At 32.7% G+C, this 17,451-nt stretch overlaps 1 protein-coding gene across 2 annotated transcripts in view; it reads right to left on the reverse strand.

The window, feature by feature from the left end:
* The window catches only part of MS3_00006264 (uncharacterized protein), a gene marked incomplete at its 3' end in the record, with an annotated part of 35,832 nt that extends 31,853 nt beyond the window's left edge, over positions 1-3,979 (reverse strand). For both annotated transcript variants that reach the window (XM_051214391.1, XM_012942445.3), the window contains exon 1: positions 3,340-3,979. In XM_051214391.1, the coding sequence (XP_051067558.1) occupies positions 3,340-3,689 (350 nt within the window). In that variant the 5' untranslated portion in view covers positions 3,690-3,979. The remainder of the gene's footprint in view (positions 1-3,339) is intronic.
* Between the last annotated feature and the right edge of the window lie 13,472 nt (positions 3,980-17,451).

Consider the following 17,451-nt stretch of genomic DNA (forward strand, 5'->3'; position numbering starts at 1 on the left):
AACATTAAAACTCTGTACTGTTCTGTTGTACCTTCAAATAAATAAATAACGGACATTCATATAACAAACTTCTTCATTGAAACTCATTCCTGTACACTAGTCGATAAAAAAATTAATTTATAGATGGACGTATTTGTGGTGGAATTATGGTAAATACACCGGTTCATTTATTTTTTTCTGAAGTAAAAGCATGAAGTTTATGAGTTTAAAATGTTATTTAAAAAATCATTTCGTATTGTTTGTTTAAATCATCCCATTGTTGTCTAGGACTGCAGTTGATCAGTCACTTATCAGCATATGTGCATACTGTGCATGTTGCCTTGATATTGCCTTAATTCACAAGCATTATAAGCAAAGATGGATATTGGCTAGCAGTTCAATCTAGGACGCACATTTCGTCCTTTTTGTGACTCGTCAGATGGAAGTACCTGCATCTGAGAGTTGATGTTCCCTCTGGGACTCGAACTCAGTACTGTTTGCTTCAAACCCCATCACTTTACCCACTTAGCTACTGAATACTGATATTCACTTATTTGTGCAATGTGTTGAAGTTTAAATTTACTTGGTATCGTTTAATTGAATATATGATCTTATTGGTAATCAAAATTGAATTACGCAACCATAATCAAACGATGTTTATTATTTTCTCTATGTTTTTCTTGTTATTTTTAGTAGAATGTTGTGGAAATGACGTGAAAAGACTAAGAAATTATGTATCTGTAATTTAAGTCAAGGGATAAATACACAATACAAAACAGAATTCGGATATTTAGAGATTTCATATAGCCATCTTAACCACATCTAGTAATTAATCAAAGGATCAAATGGATCTATTGAAGTTAAAAATTAATACCGTTGGATACCGACTCAGTGACCTAGAGATTAAACGTTAGTGCACGAGACAGAAGGATCTGGATTCGATATCCATTTGTGGGGTCGTGGATGCAAACTGCTCGGTAGTCCTATTACTTACTTACTTACTTACTTACGCCTGTTACTCTTCGTGAAGGAGCATAGGCCGCTCATCGGTAGTCCTATACTAGTATGAAATGGTAGTTCAGTACCTCCAGATTTTTAATGGTTGCCTAACATAGATTGGTTTATAAACTCAATAGAATTACACTTAATTTTTATTCTAAAAGCAATTACTACTGATAAAATTGGTAGTTATACAAGTTTTTAACCAAAAACATAAATTTATCCCCAAAATGTATCATTAAGGCCAGTACATTTATCAATAAATAATAAATTATAATATGCAAATTACACTTAGGTTAATTACTTTACGATTGATGAAATGTACTGAAGTGTGCTGTAAGAAATATCCTTTTTTAAATATAGAGAATTATATTTTTAAGGTAAAAAAATATCTATTTTGACTTTTAACAATTTGATCAGTAATAGATAACCTGATAAACTTTTACAGAAGCAAACAGAATAAATAATACAATTTTATCGTTGAATTCATGTATCAACTGAAGATAAACAACCATGGAAAACCTGGAAGCACTAGACGGTCGTTTCGTCCCACCACAAGACTCTTCAGCAGTGCGATCACGATCCCGCCTCACGAGATTTGAACCTAGGATCTATCAGTCTCGCGCGCGAACGCTGAACCTCTAAACCATTGAGCCGGTCGGCATCCTACGGTGTTGGTGTCTAACCTCAACCAATTCATGAAACTGTGTGACCGTCCACCTCTGTCTTTAGTGAGTTACTATCTCACAAAAGACCCGGTTGAAGTTCACTGGTTATTTACCTTATCAAACTGCCTAGAAGTACTAACATTTCAGTAAGTGTGTACTAATATAATAAAAGATTTATTACAACCTGTCAACTGAATATATGTCTGATTACTGGGTTATCATTCTAAACTAAATTTATTCGTAAGAAATTAATAATAAACATTAATTTTCATTGATAACTTTGAATTTCTTAAGTGAATTGAATCGATATATAATATATAATGTCTACAAGCAGTATCAGAATACTATTTACTACTGATGATTAAACGATTTGCAATGAGATAAGTTCCCATTGTCTTTGTTTCAATAATCAGCAAATAGAAAAAATGTTTCGAACTTGTGTTTGAATCAAATCCATTGGATTATTGGTTTAAATATATGATCATATTGATAATCGAAATTAGACTATGCAACCGTAACCAAACGGTGTTGATTATTTTCCTTATCTTTTTTCCTGTTATTGTTAGTATAATGTTGTGGAGATTGTTAAATTTCATCGAAATCAGAGTTAAACATCTAGATAGCCGTCCAACTAGATGACCATTTCTTCTTAGTGTGCGACTCATCAGCTGTGAACATATATAAGTGCACAAATGGGATTCAAACATTGAGGTTTCGGTTCTGTGCACAAACGCTTAAACTCTAGATCAATGAACCGAGATCCAATGTTTAACTATAATGTTAATTATACTATGAAATCTGTGACAAACAATTCACCAGTTCATTCATTTTTACTGCTTTTATTCTACCAAATAAAGAATGGTGGTATTTTTAACTTATATAACAGCGATTAAGTTTGATAATTTAACCTATCAAAGTAGTTGATTCCTTTTTAGTATAGTCACTGTTTATAATTTACTTTGCAGTTTAGTCTCTCTAAAAATCCTCATACTAATAAAACCATTCACTATTTAAGTTTATTCATTATAAATCGACGATAAATTAATCAGCATCTATTTTATAGATGTTCACTTTCTAATCGGATCAGTGGAAAATTTTCATTTCTTTTTTACAATAAACTTAGTAATGATATTCATAGTAGTTTGTATTACTTTCTTAATTATTTTATTATATTGAGAAAGGGTTTTGTGGAGATTTTAGAAATTTCACTAGTTGAAATCATGAGTCCATTGAAGCTAGATCACCATGGAAAATGTGGAAGCACTGTACGACCCTTTCGTCCTACCACAAGACTTCTCAGCAGTGCGAATCCACGATCTCGCCCCCCTCGAGATTCTAACTCAGGATCTATCAGCCTCGCGCGCGAGCGCTTAACTATCAGACCACTGAGCCGACATCCAACGCTGTTAATCTCTAACTTCATCCAACCCATGAAATTGCGCCACCGTAAACCATTGTCTTCAGTGAACTGACATCTCCACAAAACCCCTTCTCATAATAATCATCTGCTCACTAGTGACTGACTTCAAGAGACGTTTCCTGGATTTCCAGTGAGAAGCCATTACCAGTGGAGTTCAACTAGGTCTGTTGTGAGATATTTTATTATAATTTAAATAGTGTTTAATAATCAAACTTTAATTGAAAACATTTTATATGAATTACATTACATTAAATCTAATAGTACATGGCTTACCGACAAATGAAACGTCCAGGTTTACATATTGGTACAAAATTCTCATTATTAATACCATTATCATTCATATAACTATGGTTATTATCACTATCCAATTTTTCTATTTTTAAAGTATCATTTTTTGTCCCATTCTCATTCCCATTTAATTTACAACTATTTTTTATTTGATGATTTTGTTCTTCATTCTGTAAACTATTTTCATAGTTGCCATCCTGATTAATATTGTGTTTCTCATTTTCTTGTATATGACTTGATTTTCCATTAGTTTGTTGACCATTTACTTCCCATTTTCTAAGACCATTGATTTCTTTTTTTAAGTAATTATTATAGTGACCATTGGAAATTGACATTCTGAGATGATGATGATGATGATAATTAGTGATTCAATGAAGTATAATTTGTATATTTATACAATAGTATTTAGTGGTGTTCCTTCTTTTTTATATTGCTGTTTTCATAAGAAATATTATTGGACATTGAACTAATAGTAGTAATGATACTACTATTAATAGTAACAAGTACCTTATTATGATTAATAATGATGTAAAAGAACAAAATAATAATAACAATAATGATAGTACCGGTTAGTTTATAGTAATTCTCTCATTTATGATTGGTTAGATAATACATTCAAACTTCTATTATATTTCCATGTGGTCTAAGACATTTTTGGTTCTTTTTTTGTGAAGTGTGCATCATTCAAATAAACAATAAAGATGAAAATAACATAGAAAACACAAGTATATACAAAATTACAACACAAATACACACATTTACACATATGTACACTAATAATATGACATGTATAGATGTGTATCCAAAGGATATTGAGATTAATTATTTACTACTGTTTACTATCACTTATTGAAATAGAGTAATTCCACACACACACACACACAATTTGTATTTTTTGTTGCTTCTAATTATAAAATGTTAATTATACAATCCACAATAAGGAATAATGAAATTCATTCAACAATTAGGATTTGTCAGTTAGTTTCAAATTGGATTTCATTTTATGATGGTATGGTATCTGGACAAAAAAAGTATTTACTTGATGTTAAATTCCATTAAAATAGTTTAGTAAAATTATTCTTTTTTTTTCTTGTTTTTCACCTCCAAGTATTTTATTCTTTGATGGTTATTTTGTGTGTGTGTGTATCTGTGTCTGTGTCATAAATATTTTGGAAAGAAATAAATTTCTTATTGTAGGTGTTGTTTTAAACAAATTTAAAGGTATTGAAGTTAAATAATTGAATTTATGGATTGAATAATGTTAAACTATTAGTGAAAACAATGAACGGTCATTTTGTCTTAGTATGAAACTACTCTGGTTAGCGTTTTTTTTAGCGAGTTAGTTTTCTACGGGATGGGGTCGCTAACCATATGCCTAACCCTTCTCCTTTACTCGGGCTTGAGACCGGCAGTAACTCTAGAAGAGGTACAAGTATTTATAAATAGTTGTCTACGCAAGATACTCAACATCCATTGGATGGATACCATTAGTAACAGCCTATTGTGGGAGAAAACAAACCAGCATCCAGCTGAGGAGGAATTCAGGAAAAGACGATGGAAATGGATAGGACATGCATTACACAAATCATCAAACTACATCACGAGGCAAGCCCTAACTTGGAATCCTGAAGGGAAGTGGAAAAGAGGAAGGCGAAAGAACATATTATATCGGGAAATAGAATCAGATATGAAAATGATTAATAACAACTGGAAAGAGCTAGAAAAGATTGCACAGGACAGGGTTGGATGGAGAATGCTGGTGAGCGGCCTATGCTCCATCACGAGAAGTACCTGGCGTAAGTAAGTATGAAACTACTCAATAGTACGTATCCATCCATGATCTTGAAAAGTGGTATTTGAATCAAGGATTTTCGATCTAAAGCGATCTAACGCTTAACTCTTTAGATCATTGAGCTGGCATTCAACGGTTTTGTAGTGGCTGTGCTTTGTTAACCAATCACCCTCGCAACCGTTATTATATAAACCTCAAAGGTGTTTGAGATCAGAAGGCAAAGCGAAGCAGTGACTACAGTTTATTAGCAGATAGCTCTAGACCACAGAGCAGAGAGGTGAATGAGTGAGTCAGATAGTCGAGAGTGTATAGGATTAAGTGTATATATATATAGGGAAATGAATGGCTCATCGAATCAAATAAACATTTAATAATAAAGCTAGCAGAATCAATAAATGCATAGGCAGTAAGCAATGTTCAAGCATACATATTTCATACAAGCACAACAATAATAAACGTACAACGATATAGAAAAGTTGTTATAGTATGGATGACTCTGTCAGTCAAATAAGTTAACAAAAGGGCTCAGCCGAATTAAATGTGAACAAACTCAAATGCACGTGAGTTGCTATAGCGTAAATTGATTCATGATCTGTTCGTCCAATGCTTCCAGGTTTTCAATGATGGTCTAGGTTACATTGCCTTATGAATTCAATTATTAAAATTACTAAAAATCGTCACAAATTGCCATTCTGATATTGAAGTTATTTTAAAAAAGAATTAAAATTATGAGGTAATGAAATTTTCGACTAACTTCAAATAGATATATATTCATGACAGCGTTTATACAAATGGACTTCTTAACCTATGGATAAGCGTACAGCCATAAAAGGAGTTGCTTACGTCATTACAATGTACTAAATACTAGTAGATTTAATGATTTAATAAATTAATTTAATTATTACTTTATTTAACCTTTTGATTGTTGTTTTATCTTTTCAGTGGTTGAGATCATGAGTCAATTAAAGCTAGACCACAATGGAAAACCTGGAAGCACTGAATGGCCGTTTCGTCCTGTTGTGGGACGCCTCATCAGTGCGCATTCACGACCGCGGGATTCGAAACCCAGGACCTATCAGTCTCGCTCCAGGCGCTTAACCACTAGACCACTGATCCGGTCGGTATCCAACGGTGTTAATGTCTAACTTACACTAATCCACGAAATTCTTTTATATCAATGAGTGCTTTTTTAGTGAATTATTTAAAAATGTAATGAGTTACAATCTGTTTTAAATGCTAACTTGTAACTGCCATAAATGAATGGTAAGTCGTTGAGTTGAATTTGTCTCTGTTTTATGCTTTGGTATTTACTGATAAATAATTAGAATTATCACTACAATTCCCATCACCATTGATTGATCACTAGGTAGTGATCGATGCCCAGTGTGTCAGGTCCTCCTTAGTGCAGATCAAATTCTATCGACCAAGTTACAATGTGGCTACTAGTTTAGGTGACTGGACATCGCATAAACCGTGCTGTGATGATCAAAGTATTTTTTATCTATATAAAACAGTATATGATTTAATATATCATTACTTTCAGTTAGTTGAATACTAGAGAAATATTTCTGGTCTAGAAGTAAGAAAAGTTACATTGAATACATTTTCTCAATAATTCGATTTCCAACATCAGGTGAAAACACGAATATTGCTGAACTTATTTGCTCACTAGTGACTAGCTTCAAGATGGATTTTAGTGAGAAGCTGTGGCCAGTGGGGTTTAACCGTGTCTGTTGTGGGACATTTACACACTGAAAACAATGATGGACGGTCGCGCAATATTGTAGATTGATTGACGTTAGACATTAACACCATTGAATGCCGGTTCAATGGTCTAGAGTCTAAGCATTCGTACACCCTGCTTGTGGAGTCGTGGATGAGCGCTACGGAGGAGTCCCATATTAGGACGAAACGGACGTCCAGTGATTACAGGTTTTCAATGGTGGCCTAACACTGGACTATTCATGATATCAATCTGAACCTATATTTGTCAAACGAATTTGGTTAAACTCCATGCTAAATCGAACTATGAGTTATGATCAACCCACAATAAGTTTATACATTTTTATGATAATTAACGGGACAATTAAAAGTTCTAACATTAGATATAAGTAAATGATAATGTTTCCAATCAAATCTTCATCAAGCTTTAGTCTGTATATTAAAGTTTAATGAAGATCTAATCGTTTTCCAAATATGTTATTAAAAGAAATTATGATGAATTCCAAGTACGTTATGATTTTACAATGCAATGTTTGTGATTTTTCTGTTACCCAGTAACGTATGTATATCATTTCATGTTTTTTATGAAAATATTTATGTACTTTAAAAGTAGTTTTGGTCAGTAATCGATTCAATCTGGACATTCGTTGTAAAAGAGGAAACAACTGTATTTACCTGCAACCTAAAATGAAGCTACTATTTAAATAGGATGATTCTACGGCGAAAATTATTTAATGTCTGAAATATGACTGACTGGACCCCAACTAAATTAAAGAGAAATCCTGGGTACCACGGAGTGTGCAGATTGAAGGCCTTAGCACATAGCTATGTGGAATCGTGAGTATATAACTTAAGAAAGCCTCGGAAAAATGACAACGCAACAGTCAAGAGCTTATCTATTTTCAGGGATTTACCAGCACATATTTTAGCTGGCTGTTACTTATATTTTCATCTGTATTATTCAGAACTTGAGTTTTTCATTATTCGAAAAACACGTCACACAATTTTTTTAGCCAAATTAGTATATACTACCTTTCCTTTATAAATAAACAGCTTTTATTTGTTAATTATTCTGTTGTGGTAAATGGATCTGTGACGATAGGTAACTTAGCATACATTCTTTGTAGACGCTGAACCTGTTAGTCTTAAGAAAATTAACAAGATGAAAGCATTTTCCAAACAGCATTGCTGTTTCTTAGCACCTTCACTGACGAAAATTTCTGTATATAATTTATAGATTAGATGGGTGCTTTTGAAATGGATGATTTAATCAAGAAACTTTTGTTGTCACTGCCCAGTACTACGTAAGCCTAGTTCAGTTAGAAGCAGGTATTTCGATTATAACACAGGCGTTAATTTAGTCCATTCTGATGACAATACTATCAAAAGTTCTTGATTATATTTCTCTTTTTTTCTGTTCTCGTTGGCTGTTTTGTACAACTGACAGCTCACAAAATGATGGATGATTTCTCCACAATAATCAATGATTAGACCAAAATCAATCTGTCTGCTAGTTTCCAACTGACTTGGATGGTATATTTCCAAATGTTTATTGAGATTCTTGGAGTTTCGTTTATTCGGTAATTTAATTTCCAACAGGTTTCCATATTTGTTAATTCATACTTCCAGGGACTGTCATTTTTAAATTATCATTATAAAGTGTTGGGACACATAAGACAGAAATGTGAGCTCTATCGGATCGAATCATCAAATTTTTGTATGGTTGGAGAGGTGTTCTTCATTGTCAAAGAGTTGTGATGTGATATCTTTGACAATACTTGTACCTAATGATGTGTAAATATGATGAATCTACCTTTGTTCGTACTGATCATTATTGTCTTCTTCCTTGTTTGTATTTCTGAAAAGACGTCGGAAATTTCTTGGAGATAATAAAGTTCGATCCTCTCGTGTCAACTCATATTCACACCAGTTTTCGTATGTTCGCGAATATAGTGCATGTAACATATAATTGTTTTGCCAGTTACACAGAATTTTGTTGAAGTAAGAACACCCTCAATCAATCTAGATTAGGAACAGTCAGTCAAATAGTGAAACATTGGAATCTGAGAACGAAACCCATTCTTTCCCAGTAAATCTCTGCAGTCTTCAATAATATGTACTGTTCTTGAACTGTTTGGGACAATTGTTGAGATGACGATAAATACATGTAGTTTTTTCAACACATAAAAACGTGTCTTATCATTCATGGATACTGAAATGGTTAATAAGTAGCTCATGTAAATCTAAAAAAATGTTTGCCAGCCATCTAAGACACGTTTGATCACACAGGAAAAAAATGACTTGCATTGATTATGGGAACTAAAGAGTCTAACCGAAAACTGAAGGGATTCTCCTTATATCAGGGAAACATACTACTGAATTTCAACTGTAACTAATATCGAATAATGAGATGAAAATTGAATAAGTTATAAATGATTTACATTTACTCAATTGATTATGCTGAGCCACCAGCAACCACAAGAACTTTCTCAATGAGCCTTCATTTTTATACAGTATCTCTGCACAACTTTCTACCATCTAAGAGAAGACATTGCATATTTACTTTTAGATCACTTAATTTGAACTGGTGGACGAAATTTTTATGATGACCGTAATATAACTTCTTTGCTTGTTAATTTTAAGATACATCTATATGATTACTGGATTAATTAGAAGGAATCACAGAAGTTATCATCAAAACCAAAAATATGGTACACTTACAAAGTACAGGCACAATATAAGAGCTTGCAGTCACTTGTTCACATAACTAATTTGCTGCCTAAATAAAGAATGCTATGTCCTGATCTATCCCATATTGACGTTTGTGAAGGCAAGAGAACCGACAGAATTTACGATTAACGGTTTATTTTGTAAATACCGGATGGTTTACGATTATATCTCTTGTATTGTTTTATCATTAAAGATTACCACAGATGAAAATATTGGTAGTTATCTGAACCACATTAATTACAAAGTATTTCAATTTTCCGATTGCGTCCGATGACTTTACTTCAATAAATGTTGAGTTTATAACCATGACCTCGTAGTTTACGACAAACTTGTAAAACTGTATTTTATGTCCGGTGGACTATCATGATCAGACATTCTTCTAGTTAGATAACCTTTAGTGGCCTATTCGTTGTTAGTTATGTCGGATGCGCAAGTTTAATAATAATATGTTTCTGTTATGTTCCTGCTAGGTTTGAAGTTATCACGAGTTCACTTGATCTGCGAACGAGAATAAACACTCAGTGACCAAAGACTAGTAAGCTAGCTATTTGATGCGTCCCAGCCCCGCTAACTAGAAGGAGAAGCCCAAGCTTGGATTGGGAAAATATATTCTGCAAACAGCCAGAAACGAGCGATCACACAGCGAGCTACAAACACAATTCAAACGTATATATATCAATTATATGTATATAATCGATATTACCATGGAAGTATTTTCAAGCATTTAATCGATGATTTAGTCAGTCGACTGCCATAGAAATATTTAACATTTAATCGATAAGAATAGTTTAGTTAAGTAACAATTATACGGTAAAATATACGTATAGCATTGGTCCACGAATGGATCCCAAAATTACCACTCATTATTCTTATCGGGGCATAACGGTTTCTTACTTGATTAAGGCTAATACAGCATACAACTGCGACACTTAAACGTATAGAACCCTCGACGTCGTAGACCAGAATGTAGAATGAAACATGATATGGGTTTGCTGCAACAATTATCGAAATGTACAGTAAAATAGGTGTATTTTTAGGTTTTGGTATAGGCTATAACATTATTATAATCCACCCAACGGGCGAGCATTTGTCTGATCACATAATATTACACCGATTTTCCATAGATTCTGTTGGGCTGTGTCTAGAGACTCTGGAAGTGCTTTCTGGTAGCCATTTTATTACCTTTCCTTTTGAGACTTACCTGCTGGAGTCAACTTGTAAACTTGTCACTGTATTACGTTGCGATTAATTTCCAGTGATGGTTGAGTTGTTTCGACCTTGCTTCTTCTGTATTTTCTGTCTCCTTGCTCATTAGAACACCTTTGAAAAGTGTCTACCTATATGTTAAGTGAAATCCCCTCTTGTGTGGTTACTGTCCTCCTATCACCGTGCATCTGACATACATGTCTTGTGTATGTCCTAACACTTCCCCTAATCTGTAAAATATACTGTTGCATTACACTTAGATACAGTGCAGTATAATTCTCCAACGATATTTGACTTTCCACTAGAAGCACTGCGAGCTAGTTGCTTCGTTGTACTCACTGGCAATTCCCTAATTTTCTTCAACGTTCCTGGGCTGATAACAGTAATGTCAGATGCTATATCAAGTCGAAAGTGAATATGGTGTTTTTAACATCCAACTTACGTATCTTCTTCCACGTCAAATTCCTATTCGGTTATAAGGTACTAATATTTCGTTGCTAAAGGCACCAGATCCATATTCCGTGAAATAAGAATTCGGTAAATGACATCGATACATTGTTCTTCTGCAGTGGGTTTTTTATGCAACTTACTGTTTCCTTTTTTGCAACCATAGCCTTTATACGAACATTACTTCATGTGATACCATTGTCCATTTAACCAGCATTAAGATGAAGGATAATTCACTGTGCTGCATGGCTTTCATAGGGCATCTACATTGACTGACTTTTGAACAGCATTAAAAACCAACTCATATCATTGATTTTTTCCAATTTAACAGGTCAAGATCATTTTACTAAGATAAATATCATCATTGTGTGTTTCTAATGAACAATTCACTTACTCAATCAGATCAAATAAATAAAGAGACCAAAACAGTATGATCAGTTCACCGTCGATACTGACTAGTGAAACGGTCAAATCTATACACATTCCATCCATTTAAAAGAAAACATATATATTTACTTATAATACCAGTAAATTTAATTATTTGCTTAATTATTTTCTTTCCTGTTCAATCGTTTCCCAACCCCACGCCCCACTTTCTTTTTATCATACTCAAAAAAGATTGGAAAAACTATATAAAGAGAAATAAATTTAATTTCCCTTGAAATTTAGTCAGTAGGTTTTTTCATAAATATCCCATTAGGCTTGGAGGATGACCTTGATTAGTTTATAAGAAATAAAAAAGAAAGAAGATTATTTAAAAATTGCTTCTTAAATTCATTTTTGTATTGTTTGTTTGAATCATCTTATTGATGCTTAGAACTGCAATTGATCATTCTCATATTGGTATATGTGAATCCTGTGCGGATTGTCTCAATATTCCTTTAAATCATAAACATTATAAGCAATGATGGATAGTAACCAGCAGTAGCAGTCAGATGTAGAGACTGTATTATTTTGATGGAGTTTTGTTCTCTGAGCTGGATGGTTTGGTCATGGAGCTTTCATCGTTCTTCTGAACGACATCATCATCACAAACTTCAGATAGAAGTGAAGTGTTCGAACTTCTCCATATGCTGGTGATGTCATTCAGAAGAACGATGAGAGCTCCACGATCAAACCATCCGGATCAGAGAACAAAACTCCATCAAAATCATCCACCTGAGCTACAAATCTCCACCATCTCAAGACTGTGTTATGTATGGCATCTATTATTCAACTATATATAAGAAACTATTAAACAAGTCAAGATACTTTGTTATTCTTTTGATTGAATACGAAATTATATTTTTGTTAACAAATAAGCAAAATCTAAAGAAACCTTTGTTCGACATCAAGCATTGCTCTAATTAATAATGACATTTTATCATAATAATCACAATAATTACCCCACAAACATCTTATTTTTCTGAGAATTTTACTTCTTGGAAATTTTAAAATTCGATAAATCCTTCATACAAAGTACAATAAGATCAATTTATTTCGATTCAATGTCAGTATACCAAGTTGTTTGTGATCATGAAAAATTTAGGGAAAATAGGAAGAAAGAGTACTTGTTCTACGAAATCCTTTAGTTTAGTAGATAAAACCGTGAAAAAATATCAAAGTTAAACAAAACATACTTGAAAAGAGAACCATTCAGACTGAGTATGATAGGGATATATACAGATGCTTACTCTACTAACGATAATTGATAACAGTACATTGTGTCAAATAAAAAAATGATTTGAATAATTTCCTGTTTACAATATTAATTAATATAGAAACTATGCCCACTACTTCACTTAGTATTGTTTTACTTGAATCTTCCCATTGATGCTTTTTGCACTTCAGTTGATCGGTCTGTTTTGGCATATGTGCATACTGCCTCAATATTGCCTTAATCCACAAGCATTATATGCAAAGATGCATAGTGACTTGTAATCAAATAGAGAATGTGCGTTTCGTCCTATTTGAGACTCGTCAACTGGATGTATCTGCATCTCAGAGTTGGTGTTCACTCTGAGACTCGAATCTAAGTGAATTTAAACTTCTACTCATTGTACAAGAAAGTGGCTAACTGGACTTGGTGTTTAAGTGGTAGCGCGATGACGTTTGAAACGAACAATACTGGGTTCGAGTTCCAGAGTGAACATCAACTCTGAGGTGTAAGTATATCTAACTGACGTGTCCCAAATAAGATGAAACGAACATCCAAGATTTCACTGCTAGCCACTATCCATCTTTGATTATTATGCCCATTACTGCTTGAATCAGTTTTTTAATTTTAATATATATGAAAATATAAATATTTTTCCTTACTCTTATTTTATAATTCTTATTCAAATCATTCTATTTAATGAATATACATAAACTATATGTATAATTAATGATATATTCACTTTTACAAAAAGGAACAATCAGAGCAAACAATGACTAATAATACGTATAAATATTCTCGCTTCAGTTCTTCTAAATAGAAAAGAAAAACAGGCTAATAAACATATTGTAAAACAAAAAAAGACCCCGTTATATTACTGAAGCGTGAAAAAGTATGTATATCCGGATATTAATTAGTTAATAATACAATTTTATCAGAAGGGGTTTTGTGGAGATTTTAGAAATTTCACTGATTGAAATCATGAGTCGATTGAAGCTAAACCACCATAGAAAACCTGGATTGCGCATCCACGATCCTGCACCCCGCGAGATTCGAACTCAGGACGTGGATGCACACTACTGAGGAGTCCCATACTAGGACGAAACGACCGTCCAGTGATTTCAGGTTTTCCATGGTGGTCTAGCTTCAATTGACTCATGATTTCAATCAGTGAACTAATTGAATTTATCATTGCTAACTTGTTATTTGTTAAATTGAAGTTAATCAAGTAGAAAGATCCGATTTTTTTTTATACTTTGTGGTTGCTTCAATAATACTGAAAGCGAAAATTCTGTGATCTAGACTGAACAAATCAAATAAAAACTATATAGTTAGTGACAGTAACTATACAACTCTGGTTATTGATTAATTCAATTCTAATATCAACAGTATAAACTATTGCTTACTTATGAAGAAATTCAATTAACTTATATTTTTGTATTATGCTTTGATATTATTATCAGTGAAACGATAATTTATGAACGCCAATCTATTTATTCTATTTGAGTCATATTTTGATCTTGTTAATTATTCGTTTACCAATCTTGACTGTTTTTATATGACCGAATATATGTGTGTGCACATTTCCTATCCTATTCATCACATGTCTGTAACTTATTTTTATGTGACTATAAATCTTGATTAACGCCTCACCAAATGAAGTTGACTTACCCGCCATCTACACTGCTCGTCGTTTCGCTTCGCTCTATTCCACTCGCTCCATATACAAAATATATTTATTAAAAAGTCCATTCTCGTTATTTGACTTATTTAATTCCGTTAATCACTAAACGCGGATTTAAGTTAATGATTATATACGAGGATAAGCGGCATATACTTATCAATAACAATCATTCATACAATCGAATTGGAGTCAGATCCCCAGTCAGTAAAGTAGAGAGCTAGTCGACAACATCGTGCAACCTAATTGATATCAAAGGGGAGGGTCCCACTGAATAACGTGTCTACCTGCTTACTAAGGCTAAATAAGGGTTATAAAGCAGTTTATAGAATGAGGATTATGATTCACAGTTGATGGTTACGGTTTGGAATTACATTTAAGGTTTCTCATCATAAACTGATTTCAGCTATAATGCCAAAACTCTATTTAGTCAAATGGATGGGTGAATTTTTTGCGCCAAAAATCCGAGACCTGTTATTTTATACTGGATTAGTTTGTCCATAAATTATAGTCTTGCCATTATTGTCTAGAAAAAAAAACTGAAAGTTTTATGATACAGTTGATTGGACACAACTTCATTAAAAAAGGAATCATATTTACTGCCTTTATAAATTTGTTCGAATCATTTTATCAGATAATCCCATTTGATTTTTATCACATATATTGTATAAACTAACATTATCGATTTTGTTTTGTTTAACTTGTTTGATAATCGTTGTTACTGTTTGTAAGAATCAACTTGGTAATAAGCTTTTCTAATGTTTTACAGTTATAATTCAGAGGAATAATCACATATAATTTCACTAGTTGAAATCATGAGTTATTTGAAGCTAGACCAATATGGAGAACCTGGAAGCACTGGACGACCGTTTCAATCTAGTATGAAACTCCTCAGCAATAGGCATCCACGATCCCGCTACCCGCGAGATTTGAACCCAAGACCTATCAGTCAACAATACCTTATTTATTTCAATATACATTCAATCAATATATTTTTATGAATGATAAGTTTTGAAATGAATGTTTTCCTAATAGAATAACTTAATTCCTTTATTTTTTCCAATCAATTATTATCATTATTATTATTAAAAGAAATTTATGTTTATCAAAGTTGTTTACATACATCATATCAACTCAATTATTGAACACTGAATATGATATTGATTATACATCAACTTTTGTTTCAAAGTTTCCTCTTTTTTCTACTCACTTACAATGGTCCTACAATCAAAAATAAAAAATAAAAAAATAAAAAGAATAAATAAAAATAAACAATTGCTCTAATTCTATTCATTTTGAATGCTTCTAGAAAGAAAAGTATTTTTATTATACAAATAATCAATGATAATTGTAAATCATTGACTTTTATAAAATCTATTAGTTGAGATCATAAGTCAATTGAAGCTAAATCACTATGAAAAACATGGAAGCACCAGACGGTCGTTTCGTTCTACGGTGGGAATCCTCATCAGTGCTTATCCATGATCCTGACTCACGAGATTCGAACCCAGGATCTATCCGTTTCACACACGAGCGCTTAACCTCTAGACCATCATTACATATTATTTAATAATAATAAACAATAATTGTTTATTATAAATAAATAGTATATTTGTAATATCCCAATGAGTAGGAAAACTAGATTTTCTGACGTTTCGTGATTTAGTGTAAGTTACTTCTTCAGAGGATAAATAACCAAATTAAAATTAATCCAAGTTTTGAAACGTCAGAAAATTTATTTTTTCTACTCATTGGGATATTACAAATATACTATTTATTTATAACAACCTACCCGATGCTCAATTTATTCGGAATTATCAAATCGAACCTTGATAATGATACCAATAATTGATTATTGTTGTGTTTCACTAATCATATGATAAATATAAACAACTTCGTCATCAATTTGAGCATATTAATGTGTGTTTTTATTTAATTCATTGTATTCACTTATTTACGAGTTTTATATTATAGAAGAAGTGATGTTGAAGGTCATCAAAGTTCGTCAAATATAAAGAAACAGTGGATAACAAATTGATAAATATGAAGTGAAAACAAATTTGACAAATAACCTCTAGACTACTGAGTCGGTTGGCATCCAGCGGTGTTAATGTCTATCTTCAACTAATTCACAAAATTACACCACTGTCCACCATTGTCATTATTGACTTACTGCCTCACAACAGACCTGGCTGAACTTCACTGGTCACGATTTCTCACTAGAACTCCAGGAAATATTTCTTGAAGCCTTTCACTAGTGAGCATATGTTGGTTATTACCAGAAGGGGGGTTGTGGATATCATAGTAGTTTTACTAAATGAGATCATGAATAAATGACCAGTTGAGATTAACCCGGTCTGTTGTGAGATAGTAACTCACTAGAGACAATGGTGGATGTGTCACTCAATTTCGTGGATTGATAGAAGTCACACACTAACAGCGACCAACCATCTCAATAGTCTAAACTTTAAGTCATCGCGCACAAGACTGTAAGGTCGCCGGTTCAAATCTCGCGAAGTGGGATCATGTATGCGCACTGATGAGGAATCCCATACTAAGATGAACCGGTTTTTCACTGCTTTCAAGCTTTCCACAATCAACTATCTTTAATTGACCATAATCTCAATTATTAGAATTAATAAAATCATCACAAAACCCCTTTGTGATATTTTTCCAAATTTATTATTTATATTTCATAAGTTTATATTTGGTTGGTTTATTCGTTTTGTTTGTTGTCTGTGTTGTTTGTTTGTTTTCACAAAAAAGTGAGATAATCATAATTAATTGATACCCATTCAGTAATAAAACAAAAAAAATCAATATTGTTTTATGTTTTTCTTTGGAAAAAAAATATATTAAATTGAAGATTCCTTTGGGCATTAT

Source organism: Schistosoma haematobium, chromosome 2, assembly GCF_000699445.3.
Source record: "Schistosoma haematobium chromosome 2, whole genome shotgun sequence".
Lineage (NCBI taxonomy): Eukaryota > Metazoa > Platyhelminthes > Trematoda > Strigeidida > Schistosomatidae > Schistosoma > Schistosoma haematobium.